Raw genomic sequence first — 20,918 nt, 5'->3', positions numbered from 1 at the left:
TCTCTCCCCTACCTCTCCCCACTTCCTAACAGCCAATGCAGTGTACCAGCCACTGCACACTCCTGCCACCACAGCTGCGAGTCACTCCTGCAGCCAGCTTTTCCTGCCATGATGGACACGATCCCTCACACTGTGAGCCAAAACACCTCTCTCCCATCAGGCTGGTTCTCCTCAGGAATGTGGTCACAGCAGTGAGAAAAGTTACTAATATCAACACCTTCCAGCATGAAGACACCAAGCCCAGACGGTGAACCCACCAATAAACTCTACCAGAATATGGACAACCAGGGAACATGTCCCAACTCTCTGAGCTCAAATATCCAGTACCTATGTAAGAAGCCAGGCATGGTGGTGTGTACCTGTTTTTCTAGCACTGAGGGGCAGGCACAGGAGGACCCCTGCAGCTCTTTACCACCCAGTCTAGTCCAATTAGTGAGCTCCAGGTTTAGTCAGAGACCTTGTCTCAAAAACCAAGGTTGAGGATATGATGAGATGGCTGAGTGGGCAAAGATGATTGTAAGCAAGCCTGATTCAATCCCAAGGACCCACATGGTAGAAGAGGGGAACTGACCCCCACAAACTGTCCTTCAACTTCCACACACGCACCATAGGATGTGTTTACCCGCCCCCATATCAAATTATAATTAAACACAATATTAAAAAGAAAAGGTAAGCTGGGCAGTGGTGGCGCAAGCCTTTAATCCCAGCACTTGGGAGGCAGAGCCAGGCGGATCTCTGTGAGTTCAAGGCCAGCCTGGGCTACAGAGTGAATTCTAGGAAAGACTCCAAAGCTACACAGAGAAACTCTGTCTCAAAAAACCAAACCAAACCAAACCAAAACAAAAAACCAAAAAGGGAAAAAAAAAGAAAGAAAAGGTAGAGAGAGAAAAGAGGAAGAGGCCTGACATCAACCTCTAGCTTCCATACTCATGTGTACAAATATTAACATGTACCTCACATGCACACAAACACATTCATGTGCATGCATCACACACACAAAATAAGAACTTATACTTAAAAAAAGGCTCAAATCACTCATTGTTGCAAATGATTATTAAGTAGTCTTCATGAATTATGGCATTCAGAAGACTGCTAAGGATGGGTTCCATGTCTAAGGTGTCTAAAGAGATCTCTTACACACCCTATTTGGGACAAACATGAACTGTGCCCAGAAGAAATCCACTATTCCTCTACCAACATTTCTCAAGCAAGGCGTTGGGCGCTCACCCTCCAGAACCTCCTCATACAGTGCGTGCACCCCTTCAGGCACGATAACCGCCAGTGCAGTTCCACAGAGCAGCCCAGCACCCAGCACCGTCACCAGCTTCAGTCGGTCCTGGAAAGACAGCAGAAGAAACCGTTAGAGCGTCTCCACCTTCCTGACGCTGCCACCCTTTAGTACAGTTCCTCATGGTGTGGGGACCCCAACCATAAGATTATTTTTGTTGCTGTTTCAAAGTATAACTTTGCTCCTGCTAGGAATTGTAATGGAAATATCTGTCTTTTCCAATGGTCTTAGGCATCCCCTGTGAAAGGTCATTCAACCCTCCCCAAGGGGTCACAACTCACAGGTGAGAACTGCTGTTTTAGAAAGACTGACTGATAAATGGGGAACATTTTCTATTCATGAAACCAACAGCCACAACGGCCAGTAAGCATGAAAAGTACCAGTTAAAAGATGAGAAGTCAGGCACACTGGCTTCTGAGGAGGCTGATGGAGGAAGACTGCTTGGGCCCAGAAGTTTGAGACAACCTGGGAAACGCAACAAGATCATGACTTCTTTGTTTCTTGAGAGTCAGGGTTTTGTGTAGCCTAGGCTGACCTCAAACTTGATAATGTAGTTAAAGATGACCTTGTTGCAGGATATTTGATCACACCATGAACCCCAAGATTGTGTTCTTTACTGGAAAAATCTGTTTCTGGTTGTGGTGTGGCTTAGCCCTAGCACACATCTTTAATCTAAGAGCTTTCTGCTAGAATATTGTAAATAGGATTAAATAAAGTCAATCATATAAGAGGCAGAGCAAGCAACCAGTTGACAGGAAAAAAAAAAGACAGAGTAAGAGGGAGTCAGGAGCATGGATAGAGAGATGCACAGGAAGGAGAAGGGAAGGACATTTAGTTTGAGTTTTTGTTTGAGACAGCGTAGGAGGAAGGTCAGCTTTCTCTGGCTCTCAACTAGCAGGTTTTCACCCCAGCAGCTGGCTCCTGAGTCTTCACTGGTGAAACTGAACAATTAAGATTTAGATAAAAAAAAAAAAAAACCATGATCTTGAATTTATGTTCCTCTTGCCTCTATCTCCTGAGTACTGAGATTACAGGCGTGAGATCCACACAGTGGATCTGGCTTTATGCTGGGGACCAAGCTGAGGGCTTCATGTATTCTAGGTAGGCACGCTACCAGATGAGCCATATCCCCAGTCCATTTGTTTGTTTTTATAAATAGCTGATTTTTGTTAGTTAAAAACATGCGTACCCTTTTTCGGGAGTTACCAAAGAGAACTGAAAAAACCTGTACAAGAATGCTCATGGGCTGGTTAGGAGCAGAGGACCTGGGTTTGATTCCCAGCACCCACATGGATAATCAACAACCATCTGCAACTCCAGTTCCAAGATGATCTGATTGATGTCCTTTTCCAGTCTCTGTAGGCAGCAGGCACACATGTGGTCACAGACATATACAGGTGCAGGCAAAACACCCATAGAAAAGAATGTTTATGGCTGGGCAGTGGTGGCACACACCTTTAATCCCAGCACTTGGGAGGCAGAGGCAGGCAGATCTCTGTGAGTCTGAGACCAGCTTGGGCTACAGAGCGAGTTCCAGGACAGCCAGGGCTACACAAAGAAACCCTGTTCGAAAAACCAAAAAAACAAACACCAGAATGTTCACATGGGACATAAGAGGAGTTTGAGGGAGGAGGGGGCATGATGTAACTCATATGAAATTCTCACAAAGGAAAAAAAAGGAGAAAGAGGAGGTGCAGAGAAGGCAGATGTGGTGGTATAACCCATACTTACTGTGGGGGCTGGGACAGGAGGATTGTGCTTTAGAAAGCAGATGCCAGAGTTATCAAAACCAGTCTGAGTGTAAGACTGTATGAAAGTGTAAGGAAGCATCCTCCCTTGGCATACAGATTGAAAATCAAAGAACAAGGATGAGAAATATTGATCCGAGACCACGCTGTCTAGCTAGTTAATGAGAGGGGGACGGGAGAGCTGCACTCTCCAAACATTCAATGATAACACACAGTCCATCCTGTGCAACTCATCTCACAAAGACAGTAGTCACACAGCTGTTTAAATGAGCAAAACCCTGCCACTATGCAGAAAACAAGAACCATAATCAGGTCTAAAGCCAGTTGGTAAAGGTACATAACAAAGTAAAAAGAACAGGAAATAGTGCTTCACAAAGCTTCAGTGTTGCCCCCCCATCCATCCCCCTCCCCGACACAAGATAGGGTCTCATTATGTAGCTCTGGCTATCCCAGAACTCACTATGTAGACCAGGCTGGGAACTCACAGCCTCTGCCTCCTGAGTGCTGGGATTAAAGGTGAGCATCACTACTCCGGGCTGCTTCTGTGTTTCAATATAAAGGGTTATTTAGTCTGACAGTAAACGTCACATACTTTTTTGTTTCAAACAAGACACGAGAGAATTGAGCACTGCCACCTCCCTGGCTTTACCTCAGGAATGCAATGGAGCCCTTCAGACAGCTGTGCTGAAAACGGTCCCGACATTTTCCTTACACATGCAGCCATGTCAAGAATTCTTAGAGCTGGGCTTGGTTGTGCACACCTTAAATCCCAGCACTCAGGTGGCAGAGGCAGACAGATCTCCGTGAGTTCAAGGCTAGCCTAGTTTACACAGTGAGTTCTAGGACAGGCAGGGCTATGCAGAGAAACCCTATCTCAAAAACCAAAATAAGACTTAGATGTTTTAATACTTTGTCACCAGTTGGTGAACTGTTGGGATAGATTCAGGTGTGTGTGTGTGTGTGTGTGTGGTGATATTTTGTTCTATCAAATAACAAACACTGCCTGAAAATCAGAGGACAGAGCCAGCCACCAGCTTAAACATAGAGGCAAGGCAGTGGTGACACACACCTTTAATCCTAGCACTCAGGAGGCAGATTCATATGGACTTCTGTGAGTTCAAGGCTACACAAGATTAATCTAGTCTGAAAGACAGAGCCAGGTAGTGGTGATGCACACCTTTAATCCCAGCCCTTGGAATCACACACCTTTAATTCCAGCACTAGGATGGTTGAGACAGGAAGTGATATGGCTAGGCAGAGAAAGGAATATAAGGCAGGAGGAGACAGGAACTCACTCTCTTTTAGGCTGAGGAGTTGGGGAGGTAAGAGGTGGTGGCTGCGGCTTGCTCTGCTTCTCTGATTTTTCAGCTTTCACCCTGAAAGCGGCTCCAGGTTTTTATTAAGACCATTTAGGATTCGTGCAACAGGTGGGGGAAAGTATGTCACTGGGGTAGGCGGCTTTGAGGTTTCAAAAGCCATGTGTCATTCCAAGTTTGCTCTCTCAGCTTGCTGCTCCAGACATGCCTTCCTGATGCCATGCCTCCCTGCCATGGTGATGGACTCAGCCCTCTGGAACTGTAAATTCCAACAAACTCTTCCTTCTATAAGTTGTCTTAGTCAAGGGTTATACAAATACTTAAGAAAGGACCATAACAGGATCCATCACAGTAAACATGAAGCAGATACCATATGTCTTATTAAAGTAAATATCTTCAATCATAACTGGTTTTTTTCCCCCCAAGGAGCAGAAAACCTTGTTCATTTATTGTTTCAATCTTCAGTAAGAGAAAGAAAAGACTATCCTACAGCAAATTTACCAGCTTGGTAATCTCCATGAGCCTTCTGATGGTGACTGACAGAGGCAATACTCCAATGAAAAGGACTAGTCAAACAATATAAGCACCACTGCCATGAGCTGCAGTGTCAACTTCGATTAGAAAAAAAATCCTTAACTACCTGTTCTAGTTTGAGTTTCTGTTGCTGAGATGAAACACCATGACCAAAGCAACCTGAGGAGGAAAGGGTTTATTTGGCTTCACTTCCACATCACAGTTCATCAAAGGAAGTCAGGACAGGAACTCAAACAGGGCAGGAACCTGGAAGCAGGACCTGATGCAGAGGCCATGGAGGGGTGCTGCTTACTGGCCTGCTTTCTTATAAACCCAGGGTCGCCTGTCCAGACATGGCACCACCCACAAGGGGCTGGGCCCTCCCACATCAATCATTAATTAAGAAAATGCCCTAAAGGCTTGCCCACAGCCCAGTCTTATGGAGACACTTCTCAATCGAGGCTCCCTCTTCTGTGATGATTCTAGCTTGTGTCAAGTTGACATAAAACTAGCCAGCACACCATCACCATCATTTTAGACTCAATCTGATTTATTTCAAGCCTGGAGATAATGGCTCTATGGTGTTTGTATGGCTGTACTCTCTCATATAACTTTACAACCGGGGATTCAATCTCAAATTATGTGTTTATCAAAGTTAACAAAGTGCTAGCAGCTCCCCTCCTCTGCCTGTGCTAAATCACTAAAAGAGTCTATTTAAATGAAGAACTACAAACTCCAGGTATATTTCAAGATGGGACGAGAGCTCCCCAAGCAATAGTGCCTGTCAGAGTAATGAACTATTTTCTCGAGAGAGGCATGAACTGTGCAGTGCCATGGGTTTTGTTACCTCATTTTAGAACTTCACAGTTGTAGCTGATTGGGCTGAAGAATCAGCCAGCTGTATTAATTAAAACAACAGCTTGCATCAATGCCATTAGCTATCAGTGCAAAGCTTTGAAGTCTGTTTAATTTTCTTGGCAGACAGCAAGAAAATTAAATAGTTTTTCTTTTCCAGCTCATAAAAGTCAACAAATTATTCTGTTCAACCAAATACAAACCAACACTTTTAGAAGCTTTTGATGACTGAAAATTCCTGTCTCTATCTTTGTGTCCGAGCCCACTTTAGTACTCAAAGCATCAGCAGTGTCCTAAAAAAGCAGAGGTCAATCTGCTAGAACAAGACAGATCCCACCCAAGCACTGAGGAGATACTGAGGATATGGAGTAATTCTTGTTCAAACAACAATGCTGCTCTCCACTACCTGATCTGTCATTAAGGATTAGTAGCTCAGATCTGGGTTTTGTTCAAGTTCTTCTACTGACACAAGGTGCCCCAAAGCTACTGGGCTCTAAGAGGCGGCAGCATGACCTCCCATCCTTCTGTGTCCTCCTCTGTAAACACTGCCATTATTACCGCATAGCAAGAGGACGTTAGCACACTCTGCAGAGACACTGCTAGTGCTTAGCTTCAACATCACGTGGCGCGCACACACACACAGCTTCTAACAAGGGGGAAATGTGTGGAGGAGCAGCTTAAACAGTGGCCGGGGGCATCAAGACTTGCCTTTTCTAATTCATTTAACATAAAGATGAATGAAGCCTTCCCGGAAGTAATGATAAGCATGCACTTTATTAATGCCACTTCCTCCAATCTTGGAAGATAAGACTAATTAATCTGTTGTTCTTTCTAAACATAAAAGAACTAAACATGCCAGCCGGTGGTGACATATGCTCAGAAGCAGAGGTCTTTGAGTTCGAGGCCAGCTTGGCCTTCAGAGCATTCCAGGACAGCCAGGGCTACACAAAGAAACCGTCTCCAAACACAAAACTAAAAGAACTGGACATAAAAACAAATCATGTGTAGATTCTTTCAGCTGACCATAAAAAGAAAAGCAGAAACCCACTAGCAAAGAAGCTGGGGAAATATGTCCCACAGGACATACAGAACATCCCACAGCAGATATAAAATGTTATTAGTGACCCTACTAGGCTGTAGGAAAACATTGTTTTCTTTTCCTTCTACACATTAAATTTCCCACAAACAAACTATCTATAATTGACTATAAACAGGCCTTTCCAAAAAAAAAAAAAAAAGGTGCTGGAAGCAGGAGAGATGGCTGAGCAGTTAAGAGAACTGGCTCTTAATCCAGAGGACCCGGGTTCTATTCCCAGAACCACATGGCAGCTCACAGCTGTCTATAACTCCACTTCCAGAATATCAGAACTTAGACATGCATGCCAACAAAGCACCCATACACATAAAATAAATCATTTTAAAATGTTAACTACAGGCTGGGAATGTAGCTCAGTGCTTGCCTAGTATGCATGAAGCACTGGGTTTAATCTCCAGCACCACAGAAAATGAAGCATGGTGGCACACGCCTGTAATTCCACCATTAAGGTGGAGGCAGAGGTTTTGAGAGATAAGGTCATCCTTAACTACTTAGCAAGTTCCAGGGCACCCTGGGCTAACATCAGATCCTGTCTCAAGGGAGGATCCTAGGAGGCAGAGGAAAGTGGATCTCTGTTAGTTCTAGGCCAGCCGGGTAACATAGTGAAATCTTGTCTCAACAACAAAAACTGCTGGGAGCTGGAGAGACAGCTCAGCAGTTCAGAGTGCTTTCTGCTCTGTGTGGGAAGGTTTGGATCCCAGCACCTACACCAGAGGCTTATGAACACTTGTTACTTCAACCCCAGGGGATCCGGCAACCTCATTCTTGTCTCTGTGGGCATCTCTCTCTCTCTCTCACACACACACACACACAGATCGAGAGAGAGAGAGAGAGAGAGAGAGAGAGAGAGAGAGAGAGAGAGAGAGAGAGAGAGAGAGAGAGAGAGATCATTTTCTTAGTTGCTAGGCTAACTAGAGACTAAATAAACAGGCGTTGAACTTATATACTGAAGCTCAGTTTCATCCCTACTTAACAGGGTTTAGACTTCTTCCTCATCAGGGTTACCGCTAAAATCAACACAGAATTGACATGTAAATTCACAGTGTGAGCTACTACCAATTACTGTACTCTGTTTGAATCGGAGAGTGCAATGTCTCGAATGTGATCATTAAGATGTTTTCTCCTGGAGGAGGTGGATCTTGGAGGAAGTAGGGGTAAATGTGATCAAAGTACACTGAGTGAAATTCTCCAAGAACTAATAAAAATATTTTAAAGATTTTAAATTTTATAGATAGGAATGCTTTCCCTGCATGTATGTATGTACACCAGGTGCATGCCTGGTGCCTATGGAGGCCAGAAGAACGCATAAACACCCCCCCTCTCCCCGGACTGGAGTTAGGGATGGTTGAGAACCACCCCGTGGGTGCTGGAAAGCAAACATCTGTAAGAACACATGCCATTACACCGTGCTGTCTCCATAGCCCCTAAGTGTATTTTTACAAAGAGAGTTTCTCCTTCACTGAGTGGTTTTAAACACTGCATTTTGAGGGGTTGTGATTAGCTGGAATGCTAATCTCTGCTCTCCGTCATGTCCATCTGTCTCTACTAGTCACTGTCCTTTGTCTGTAGACAACTGGGAAAAGCAGCAGACCCTCCAGGTGCTCTCACAACTCAAATGTGAGTTGAGAATGTGTAAATCTTAAGTCTCAAAGTGACATTTGGAGGATTTCATACAAAAATCCAGATTTCCAGTTCTGGAAAACAGAAAGCTTTGGCAGTATCAGGCATTATGTATCAAATAATGGGTGGTTTTCTGTTCATCACAGCTCTCTCTCATTACTCCCTAGCGACTCCAGGGCAGACACTAAAGGTCAGCTGCCTCGCATTATGATACTGGACTTGCTCACCTATCTCTTTTGTTTTCTGAGACATGGGAGCTTGTGTGTTGCTTCAGCTGGCCCTCCACTTCTTGGCTCAAGCGATCCACTTGTTGCAGCCTCCAGCTTCGCCCCCGTTAAACTGCTGTGTCTCATGCCAGACTGGAGTGACTGCTCAGCCTTGGTGTTGCATGCTTTTCTGAACAATAACCAACAATAACCTAGCCGAATCAGTCAGAGTCCAACCAGGAAAGAGAAACCATAATAAAGTCATTTGAACATAAAGAATAACTTTAACAAGAGACTGAAGCAATGGGGAACTGACTAGATAGAAAGAATTCTAAAGAATATACAAGTAGCAAATACAAGGAGTGGTGGCTGCCACCTAAGGACAGAGATAAGAATACCTCAAAATTAAAAGAAGACGAAGACTGAGGTCCAAACAGTGCAGAAGAGGGCATGGCTGGGGTCCAATGAACAGCAGGAGCTTCTGAGTTACTATGCTGGTGGAATTGCTGGGAACCGTCACTCCAGGGCACTGGGAAAAGCTGCCCATGGGTTTCTCACTGGAGACTATCCTATAAAAATCACCCAGGAGGGGTGCCAATGGAAACTGATGCCTGCTGAGTGCAAGCAGCTGTGTGTGCCCCAGGAGCCTAGGCGAACGCCCAGCTGCAGTGTAAGTGCCGGGCACAGAGAAGCCTACCCAGAGGGCTAAGACTCCAGGCATGCTGCAGGCCCTGCCAGAGTGGGCCATTTGTACAGGGAGGCTGCTGGTATGCTGCCGACATCAGTGCCAGAGAAACCGCCTAGGAGCCTGCTGAGCAAGCAGGCCAGACCCAAAAGGGTAATAGCTCCCTCTTACATTTCTCTTCAGTATCCTCTATTGACAAGGAGTTAACACCCTGCCAGTTGGCAAAAGAAAACATTTAGAGGGCACACATTTTTGCAGAGGCAATAAAGAACAAACAAAATGCTTACTCTCAGGATGTCTGACTAGTGACAGACTTGTCGGTTCTTTGGATTAACTAGGTTTCAGGACGGTCGAGTTCTAGACAGGAAAGGCATCACCAGTACTCTTCTTCCATCGCTGTATAACTAGCAGTTGTCAAATACTCAGTAAGCCACACACCTTCTACTCTAATCCCTTTACATGTATGTGCCAGCTCAGTCAGTCCTGCCAACAGTCCTATTATGCCACTGTACAGCTGGGGAAACAGAGGCCTGGAAGGTAATGTGCCGAGCCTCACATAGCCAGGAAGTGGCAGAGCACTGACTCGCACCTATGACGTCCAGCCCCAGAGTTTATCTTAATCACTATGCTACACTGCCTGTTGGTAAAACATGTTTTGTTGTTTAACAGTTTTGTTTTGTTTTTCTTTTAGCTAGTCTTCTTCCATTTGGCTGTCAAATGCATAAAGAAATAAGGCTGAGTGTACTGCTAGATGGAGAGCCCAGGATTAGCTAGATTATAAATACTAGGATCAGGGCAGCAAGGAGAAACTTCCCATGACTGATATAATCATCTAGACCTTGTCACTCCAAATCCCATATAACTGAGACAGAAGAATTTCTAACCCAATAACCCAATACTTCTGGCTCAGGAAGTTAGAAATCAACCACTAGTATTCAAGGATAATTGAGGAGCTTTCTGTTTTTCTTTTTCTCTTTCTCCTCTTTCCTTGTTTTCTTTCTTTTCTTTTTTTTGAGACAAGATTTCTCTGTGTAGTTTTGGTGCTTGTCCTAAAGCTCGCTCTGTAGGCCAGGTTGGCCTCAAACTCACAGAGATCTGCCTGCCTGTCTCCCGAGTGCTGGGATTAAAGGCGTGCACCACCACTGCCTGGCCTTTCCTTGTTTTCTTAAAGTCAGGGTCCTACTATATAGCCCTGCTGGCCTGTAACTCACTGTGTAGACCAGGCCAAGCTTGAATTTACAAAACTCTACCTGCTTCTGCCCATGTGCTGAGACTAAAGGCGTGAGCTACCACACCTGGTGTTTCTTTTTCTTTTTTTTAAAGTGCGTTCCCGCTATGTACACCGAATGGCTTTGAACTCAAACCTGCCTTTGACAAACCATCTCACCCGGGATGACAGGCATGCATTACCACACCTTGCTGAGGGTTCTGAAATTCCACCATAGATTCTAAGTACCACAGTCAGCACTATTCTTTGTTACCTGGAATTTCAAAGTGAGCCATGGAGGATGTTCAATCTCATTATTTAAAAAAGCTTCATCTCTAAATTTTTCAATTATGGGGTTGGGGATATAGCTCAGGGTTTGGTGAAATGAAGACCTGAGTTCAGTTCCTTAGCACCCATGTAAAAATTCCGGTGTGATGGTGCATGTCTGTAACACCAGCACTTGGGGACAGGTAGGGAAGCGGGAAGGGAGCCTCGATGGCCAGCTAGTCTAGCTGAAAAGGGCAAGCTCTGTGTTCTGTGAGAGACTCTATCCTAAAAAAATAAGGTGGAGAAGCAATTGAGAAAGACAGACAGAAAGACAGATATAGACACACAGATACACTTTTCAATTAGAGCCTAGGTTAAGCCTATCACCCACAGGAACATTTTGAATAGTTTTTCTCTTCTTCCCTGTAAAAGGACATCACTTTTTTTGCACCAAAATAATGAAGATTGATTAAATAGTGAAGATGTCAAGTTGGAAACTAATCTTAGTTCAAAATGGTAACTATGTCAGATTCCAACTGGGCAGGTGTTATAGGCTTCTGGGCCTTGCACACACACAACTGTGTACCAGGGAGTTTGAAGTCTTGCTACCCCAACTAAGACCATGACAGGAGAGAAACTGGGAAGGCAAAATGTTAATGGTGTTAAGATGCTCCTGATTTGGTAGTGGAAAGAACCCTGTTCTCATGCTGTCTTTATGGCTCCTATCAGGAAGGGCAGTATCTTCCAGTGGACAAACACTCTGACACTAGGAGCCATGGTCTCTCCTCACCAAAGTGCGTGGCTTCTCCTGCCTGAGTTCACTTATTTGTAAAGCCACATGAACAATGCCGCTGGATTTTTGTCCTGGGGATTAAAGAAGATAACACAGTGCCTGGTATACAGGAAGAACTAAATAAGTACACAGTGAGTAGTGGTGCACACCCTTGTTCCCAGCATTCAGGAGGCAGATGTAGGTGAATCTCTGTGAGTTCAAGGCCAGCCATGTATAACAAGGACCTTGTCTTTAAAAGAAAGAAAGAAAGAAAGAAAGAAAGAAAGAAAGAAAGAAAGAAAGAAAGAAAGAAAGAAAGAAAGAAAGAAAGAAAGGACTATTTTAATCATGCAAATAATTTTAATTATGTATATCCATATAGCATCTTAGAAGAAATGAAATTTTCAAAAAAATATTATATCTGATTATATCCTGATTTTGTCTCATTTAAACTTAGTTTTATCAGCCATAGGGCATTACAAAACAATAATCTGTAGTTAAGATCTGAGGAAAGACATGTTACTGGCTGCTTTCCACATAAGGATAAATTTACTGAGGTAAAATTTAAAGTCTTAGAACTCAGAAATGAAAGTCAAGAGGCACAAAAGATTACATTCTTATAAGGCAATAAAAGAGGAAGACAACACACAATGCAAAAAGTCCTAGAAATGCCACTTGGTCACACCTACCTCAAAGGGGACCCAGCCAGAGAAAATGCAGACTGAACAAACTTGTTCTGCAAACACATAGCCTTTTATTTGGTGATAAGTCAAAATACCCAGAGACACCTATTATGAATGAATCACTTATTATAATCAGACACAAAGAAAACTTCAAACTCTGAAAGGACTGAACAAAGCTTAAAACTAATATTTAAGTAAAGGAAGAAAAAGTTAAATGCCAAGAAGATTGCCACAACAGAGGGAGGCTACAGGACAAAGCTTGGCTCTCCAAGGGAAACATTACCCGTGAATGCTAAGGCCAACCACCACAGACCTCTGCAGTACAAACAAATGCTGAAAAGTTTCTATGATTGTGGAGGAGATGAGAGGGGAAGCTCTTCATATTAGATGTTTGTTCTCAGCTGTGCAGAAGTGGTGCACGCCTTAAATCCCAGTACTCAGAGACAGAAGCAGATGGATCTCTGTAAGTTCAAGGCTAGCCTGACAGCCAGGGCTACACAGATAAACCCTGTCTCAAAAAAAAAAAAAAAAAAAAAAAAAAAGTTAGTTCCCAAATAAAAAGTAAAGATTATAAATCAGGCTAGGAGTAGTGGCCCATGCCTTTAATCCCACTCAGGAAGCAGAAGGACCGCTGTGAGTTTGAGGCCAGCCTGGTCTACATAGTGAGTTCCCAGACAGCCAGGGCTACAAAATGAGACCCTGTCTCTAGTAATAATAATAATAATAATAATAATAATAATAATAATAATAAGTTGTTGTCAGAGAGGGTCAGGGACTCGGGAGGAGAGGAAGTGCAGAGGGAGGAGCAACCAAAACTAAGACTATCTGAAAAAGTATGAAAAAGCCTTAGGAAACCTCATTAATGTCAAGCTAATAAAAATAAATAATGTAAATGGAAGCACCCTATAAGGATAGATAAAGTTTCTTCAAAAAACTGTTAAGTTATTAAAGAAATTTCCAGTACCAGGGGTGGTATGCTGGCTAGTTTTAAGTCAACTTGATCCAAGCTAGAGTTAGAGAGGAAGGAGACTTACCTGAGAAAATGTCTCTGTAAGACTGGGCTGCAGGCAACCCTGTAGGGCATTTTCTTAATTAGTGATTGATGTGGGAGGGCCCAGTCCATTGTGGGTGGTGCTACCTCTGGACAGGAGGCCCTGGGCCCTATAAGAAAGCAGGCTGAGCACCCCTCCATGGACTCTGCATCAGCTCCTGCTTCTAGGTTCCTACCCTGCTTAAGTTCCTGTCCTGACTTCCTTTGATGATGAATGTGATATGGAAGTGTAAACCAAATAAACCCTTTCTTCTCCAAGTTGCTTTGGTCATGGTGTTTTATCACAGCAACAGGAACCATAAGTAAGGTAGGTGGGCTACCTCTCTACCAGTGGTTGGTCAAGGAGGCCTCTGAAGACCCTCAAACAATATTAAGCATTTGTCATGGCTGCTGGTTGCCCACCAGAACTAGATGATAAGACCCTGGTGCTAAAGACAGCCTATACTTTGGTTGCAGGAACAGATAAATCAAGCGGAACTGAGCTGGAAGCTTCCTTCCTGTTAGCTAGCACACACAGTGCCAGAGGATGCTAGGCAGGCTGCTGGAGGGAATAATCACTGAAAGTCTCAGTTGTTGTTAATCCTGTGTGCTACACCACCAGCCAGCCAGGCAAGAAGTGCCTAGTGGTGCAGCAGGGGCAAGTCAGTTATGGGGTAACCCTTATCTGAGTTGAGATCTTCTCCACAGGAGGGTGAATCTACATGATGGCATGTCATAAACACTAGCGGGGAAAGCTTCTGCTATTATTTTGCTAGATGGACGTGATGTGCCTGTTAAACTGCTGTTTAAACAATTACATTTATACCCATAGATTGTGCTGCTGTTAGCTTTGGTCAGAAAAGCTTCTTTTAGCCAGTGGTAACTGTGAAACTCTTAACTCAAAGCTCTGAGAATAAGAAACTGGTGAGTGACCTGCCATAAATGGCACTTTTATATCACCCTCTCCAAATTGCAGGGAACATCATGGAAGAGAGGAGAGAGAGAATTTAAGAACATGTTCCTATGTGGAAAGAGGTAGAATGCTGCTTTCAGAACATCACATCACCACTGTACTCTTGCTCACAATGCAGCTGTGATTACCAGCACAAAATTGGGCCTGTCAACATCCTGTCATGGAAGGGATAAAGGCTCATGAACCATCCTTTCCAGAGTCACCTCCTGTAAAACCTATAAGCAGATAATGGCAGCTGGGGGAGGAGGGCTCAGAAGCCACGGGCCAGCCCCTCCCTGTCTATCTACAGAGAGTTAATGGTCAGTCTGGGAGGAAGAGAAATTCCTTCAGTGGTACAGCTACAGTAACATGCCTGTTCTTAACCCCTCACCCAGGACCCTGTAAGCAGCCCTAAGAGAGTCACTGGGTCACCAAAAAGAAAGAAATTAAGACATGAAAGTGGAGGAGGGACTAGGTAGGAAGAAGGGGGTCAGTGGGTAAAGGGGAGCAGGTAAAGGCAACGAGGGTGGAGATGACAAAAACATATGTATGCATAAACAGCCCATAATGAAACCCACTGTCATGTCTAACTAACAAATGCTAGTAAAAATTAACTTTAAAATTATAACTCAGGCTCTCTGCTCCTCCCTGTTCAGAGACAGCTGTATCTTCTTGTGCAGTGCCGGCCTCATCCCTAAGACATGATGGTGAAGGCTGGCATGGACAGATTTGGCTATATTGGGTACCTGGTTACCAGGGCTGCCTTGACCTCTGCAAAGTGGATATTGTCGCCATCAATGACCCCTTCGTGGACCTCAACTACATGGTCTACATGTTCTAGTATGACTCCACCTACAGCAAGTTCCATGGCACAGTCAAAGCTGAGAATAGGAAACTTGTCACAACGGGAAGACAATCTCCATCTGGAAGGGAGATTCCCGACAACACAAATGGGGTAATGCTGGTGCTGACTGTGTTGTGGCCTCTACTAAAGTGTCATCATTTCCACCCCTGCTGCTGATGGCCCCATGTTTGTGATGGGTGTGAACCATGAGATGTATAACAACTACTCAAGAAAGACAGTCAGCAGTGCCTCCTGCAATACCAACTGCTTAGGCTGCTGGCCAAGGCCATTCACGTCAACTTTATCATTGTGGAGGGAACCATAACCACAGTCCACGACATCACGGCTGTGGGGCTACCCAGAACATTATCCCTGCATCCATTTGCCAAAGGTGGGGGCAAGGTCATCCCAGAGCTGAACGGGAATCAGAGTGGCATTGCCTTCTGTGTTCCTACCCTCAATGTGTCCACTCCAGGATCTGACATGCTGCCTGGAGAAAGTTTCCAAGTATGATGACATCAAGAAGGTAGTGAAGCAGGCATCGGAGGGCCCACTAAAGGACATCCTGAGCTACACTGAGGACCAGGTTATCTCCTGCGACTTGACACTCACTCTTCCAGCCTTGATTATGGGTTGGCATTGCTCTCAATGATAACTCTGTAAAGCTCATTTCCCAGTATAACCATGAATATGGCTACAGAAACAGGGTGGTAGACCTCATGGTATCCAAGGAGTGAGAAGCTCTGGACCACACACCCAAGCAAGAACATGAGAGGATGAGAGGCCCTCAGAGGCTGAGGAGTCCCTGTCCTTACTCGGCTCCCAACACTGAGCATATCCCCTCACATTCCATCGACCCCCAGAAGAAGGTGAGAGGCTTAGGGAGCCCAACTCTCTTGAATACCATCAATAAAGTTCACTGAACCCCTCCAAAAAAATATAAATCAGATGAAGATCTTACAAGGCTTTATAAGCAGTACTGAACCCCCTGCCCCCCCCCCCACAGATTTCAAATGTTCTTACCATGTTCTAGACCTAGGTTAGGCTTACTCCACTCCAGCCTTACAGCAGTCTGTAAGACTAGCACAGACGATAGCTGCCTGTTGAACTGCTGGCTCAAACAATGACACTGATTTAGATTTGTGTTATTGTTTTTGAGATTATGATGTAATTACGTTTCTTCCTTCCCTGCAAATCCTTCCATATACTCCTCCTAGCTCTCTTCAAACTCATGTCTTTTTTCACTGTTATTGCATGTATACATGTATAAGTATATACATATATATTCCTGAATATAACCTGGTCAGTCTGTATAACCTCTCTTGTATGTATTCCTACAGGGATGACCATATGGTATTGAATAACCAATTGGTGTGCTCTTCCTCTTTTTTTTTTTTTTTCCCCGAGACAGGGTTTCTCTGTGTAGCTTTGCACCTTTCCTGGAACTCACTCTGTAGACCAGGCTGGCCTCGAACTCAAAGAGATCCACCTGCCTCAGCCTCCTGAGTGCTGGGATTAAAGGCATGCGCCACCACTGCCTGGCTGCTCTTCCCTCTTGTTTTGGTTTTTGAAACATAATGTCTTTCAGTACTAGAAACTCACTATGCAGCAGAGGCTGGGCCTCAAACCTGTGATCTTCCTGCCTCAGTCTCTGATGCTGGGATTCCAGGCCTGTCCTGATGATACCAAGTGACCTAGTGTGTCGTCTCTCTGAGATCGGGAGTTAGTTGCACTGAGCTCTAAAATCATCGTAACACAAGCACTATCCTCATTTCTCTACTATGGACTCACACTGTCTCAACAGATGAAAACTCAAACTGCTCTCACACAAAAGAGTCCCCAAACTCAAAGTATTCGGAAACTTTCAAGATAGGGTTTCTCTGTGTGTAGCTTTGGTGCCTGTCCTAGAACTCACTCTGTAGCCCAGGCTGGCCTCGAACTCATAGAGATCCGCCTGGTTCTGCCTTCCAGAGTGCCGGGATTAAAGGCGTGCGGACCACTGCCTGGCTTCAGAAACTTTTATAACAATATAGTTATTACAAGTACAGGAATAACTTTACGTCTGCTGACTCTACTAACACCTGTGGGATGGCATTTGCTAGTCTTTTGTTCCATTTCATTTCAATTTTGCAAATGTACTGGTCTGGATTGGAATGGAAATTTAAAACAAAAATAATCCTCAGGCAATCAACCTAAAATCCTACTCTGGCCATTTTTATCTACTTCATGCATCGATCAGGGCAGCTGCTGAGTGTAAACTAGGTAAGATAGGCTCAGTCTGTTTCCACAGCATTGTTACTAACTGCCAAAGCAAGCTGCTCCTAGGCAACTGAATCTAAAAAAATACAAGATGCCACACAGGACCTCATTTATGGAAGGCCAGCTATGGCCTCCATCACAAGACTAGTTTTTCACTTCCCCATATGCTGAAAAATTAGCATCTTCATTACCATAGTTATATATAATTAATTTGACAATTAAAATTGTTCTTTGTTTCATAAATCAAAAATTCATGAAGGTACAGTCTCCAGGGCTAAGGGCAAAGAAAGCCACACAAGCATGAAGAAGGGTGGTTTGCAGATGAGGAGAAAGTGGGAGGAATCAATGCTGTACACTTTCTAATGTCAGCTGTAACAAGTGGCCTCTGCTACAGCAACTTCAGAGCACTAGTGCTGTAAGAATTAATGGTTCCATTAGTCATCTAACTTTATTTCTGTTCTGAGAAATTCTTCAGAGGGCATGGAGGTGTATATTTTTAATCCCAGCCTTAGGGAGGCAGAGATAGGTGGATCCTTGCGAGTTCAAAGCCAGCCTAGTCTACAGAGTGAATTTCAGGACAGCCAGGGCTGTTACACAGAGAAACCCTGCCTCAAAAAACAGCCAGACTGTGGTGGTGCATACCTTTAATCCCAGCACTTGGGAGGCAGAGGCAGGCAGATCTCTGAGCCAGCCTGGTCTACAGAGCAAGTTCTATGACATCCAGGGCTACACAGAGAAACCCTATCTCTGTGGGTTTGTGTAGGTATAAATAAATAAATAAATAAATAAATAAATAAATAAGTAAGTAAGTAAGTAAGTAAGTAAGTAAGTAAACAAACAAAAATTTCAAAAACTAAGTTTGAGAAAAAGAAAACTCACCAGGCATGGTGGTTCATGCCTTTACTCCCAAGTTTTGGGAGGCAAAGACAGTTGGATCTCTGCAAGTTCAAGATCAGCCTGTTCTACAAAATAAGTTCCAGGGCAATCAGAGCTGCTACACAAAGAAACCCTATCACAACAAACCAAAACAAAAAGCTAAAACCAAACTATAAATTGCTTACTTGAATTTTACCCTAGTTAGGCCAGGCCTAGTGGTTCACACCTTTAATCCTTGGGAGAAATAGGTAGGCAGGTAGATCCCTGCCAGAGCTATACAGTGAGACCTTGTATCAAAATAACAAAAATAAATAAATTTTACCTCAATTAAAATATTTAAATATACAAACCAATCCAAGCCTCACAAATGTCATCCTAATAACACCAATCCAATTCTAAAACAAGTATAAGAAGACATAGGCTGTCTGGAGAGATGGTTCAGTGGTTAAGAGCACTCTGCTCTTCCAGTAGACCGGAGTTCTATTCCCAGCCCAATATGGTGGATCATAATCATCTGTTAAACTAGTTCTAAGGAATCTGATGCTCTCTTCTGGTCTCCAAGAGCACCAGGTACACAAAATACTCACACATATAAAATAAAAACATATTTTAAAAGAAAGAAAGAAAATATATTATGTTGGAGGAAAAACAGGAGGTTCAGAAAGCCTAGGCAGGAAAGTAACCCAAAGAGAAGCTTCATTGGTCAAGGAGAAGCCTCTGCTGTCTTTTTTTTTTCTTTTCTTTTTCCTTTTGGTTTTCCGAGACAGGGTTTCTCTGGGTAGCTTTGCACCTTTCCTGGAACTCACTCTGTAGCCCAGGCTTGCCTCGAACTCACAGAGATCCGCCTGCCTCTGCCTCCCAAGTGCTGGGATTAAAGGCGTGCACCACCACTGTCCAGCGGCCTCTGCTATCTTGACAGAAGACATGAGAAAAAACAGTAACAAAAATTTAAATATGCTAATCTAACAGTAAGTCTGTGGGCTGGATCTGTCTATGAGCTACGTAGTACATGTACTATGTACCCTTGCCACGATGGACAGTGGCTGAGAACAGCTCTGAGTCAGAGCAGCCCATTCCAAGATACCTGGTGAACTTTTCAAGTTACTCAGCCTGTTTCCTTGTTGTAGCTCAGGGAGTCTGCTGTGGGTTTTGCCTGTGACTGTACTAGATACCACACCTAGGCCTTGCATGCTCTAGGCAAACATTATCTGGCTATACCCCAGCCCTTTCAGTGAGTCGTTAGGTAATATATAACTTTTTTAAAAAGTGTTATCGTTAGGGGTTGGAGAGATGGAGATGGCGCAGCAGTTAAAAGCACTGCCTGTTCTTCCAGAGGACCCGGGTTCAATTCCCAGCACCCACAGGGTGGCTCACAACCCTTTTTAACTCCAGTTTCAGGGGGACCCCATGACTTCTGGCCTCCAATGACACCAGTCATGCATGTGGTACACAGATAAACATGTAGGCAAAATAACCATAACATATATACAAAATAAAATGAAATGTCTTCATGTTATAATTATATCCCAAAGGGGCACAAATGAAAACGCAATGGAAAAGGGAGAGCCCGTCCAAGTGAAGCGTCCCTTTCCCTGGCTGAAGGCTGATCTTGCCTGCTGCCTGCCTCACCACCCTCTCCACCCCAGGCTGGGTTTTTCCCCATTAATGCCTTTTCTTCTGACTCTCCTCAAGGCCTACCTCACGCCTCATCTATCCCTCATCTTCCTTTGAGGAAATTAGTCCTTTCAGGAACAGAAGTGAGGCAAGGGCTTATTTCAGTGCTGATCTTGAGGAAAACCCTGAAATTCTCTTGAATAGAGTAGTTTTTCTCCCTAAACCTTTGAGCACTGTGCACCTAGGGAACTTTTTGCTGCAACAATCTAAAGAATAGATGTGCGTGTCCTCTCTCCCCTTCAGCTAGCCTGTTCAAGGGAAGACAACCTAATGAACCAGTGTCCACACATATTAACCAAAAAGTTATTGCTAAGCAAACAGATTTGAAAATAATCTCAGAATATCCATTCCAGTTCTTGGCTTCTTTGAAAGAAAATGATAATAACAACCGACTTTAGTTTTTTGTTTGTTTGGTTTGGTTTGGTGGTTTTTTGTTTTGTTTTGTCTTGTTTTTTGTCACACTGATTGTAGTACTGACAACTAAGCTTTCCTCAAAAAAAAAAAAAATCCATAATTTCTCAAGAAATTGTTATACTGATTTTGACTCACATGGACAAAGTCATCGTCTCCATTTGTTTTTATCTGGTACCTTGGTCTCTTGACACCTCCGGGAACCATCAGAATGTAAGTACCGTGCCTCTCTCTAGGAAAATGCACAGAGCCCCAGTTTTTTTGTATAGAGTTTTCAGAGGAGTGTGAACACTCCAGGTTCTTCAGGGGATTATCCACTACTCTCAGTTAAAATTTATAGAGCAGAGCTGGGAGGTGGAGGCACACGCCTTTAATCCTAGCATTTGGGAGGCAGAGGCAAGTGGATCTCTGTGAGTTCCAGGACAGCAACAGCTACACAGAGAAACCCTGTTTTAACAAACAAAAACAAGGGGCTGGAGAGATGGCTCAGGGGTTAAGAGCACTGGCTACTCTTCCAAAGCACCCACAAAGCAGCTCACTGCTGTCTATAACTCCGGATCCAGGAGATCTGGCACCCTCACACAGACCTACATGTGAGCAAAACACCAAAGTACAT

At 44.0% G+C, this 20,918-nt stretch overlaps 1 protein-coding gene across 2 annotated transcripts in view; it reads right to left on the bottom strand.

The window, feature by feature from the left end:
* Window positions 1-20,918, bottom strand: part of Slc39a9 (solute carrier family 39 member 9) — a 41,150-nt gene that overhangs the window by 18,874 nt on the left and 1,358 nt on the right. For both annotated transcript variants that reach the window (XM_006973096.4, XM_076550955.1), the window contains exon 2: window positions 1,228-1,336. In XM_006973096.4, coding sequence (XP_006973158.1) covers window positions 1,228-1,336 — 109 coding nt within the window. The remainder of the gene's footprint in view (window positions 1-1,227; window positions 1,337-20,918) is intronic.

Source organism: Peromyscus maniculatus, chromosome 14 (genome assembly GCF_049852395.1).
Source record: "Peromyscus maniculatus bairdii isolate BWxNUB_F1_BW_parent chromosome 14, HU_Pman_BW_mat_3.1, whole genome shotgun sequence".
In the NCBI taxonomy this organism is placed as follows: Eukaryota; Metazoa; Chordata; class Mammalia; order Rodentia; family Cricetidae; genus Peromyscus; species Peromyscus maniculatus.
This window is presented reverse-complemented; position numbering and strand designations above follow the sequence as displayed.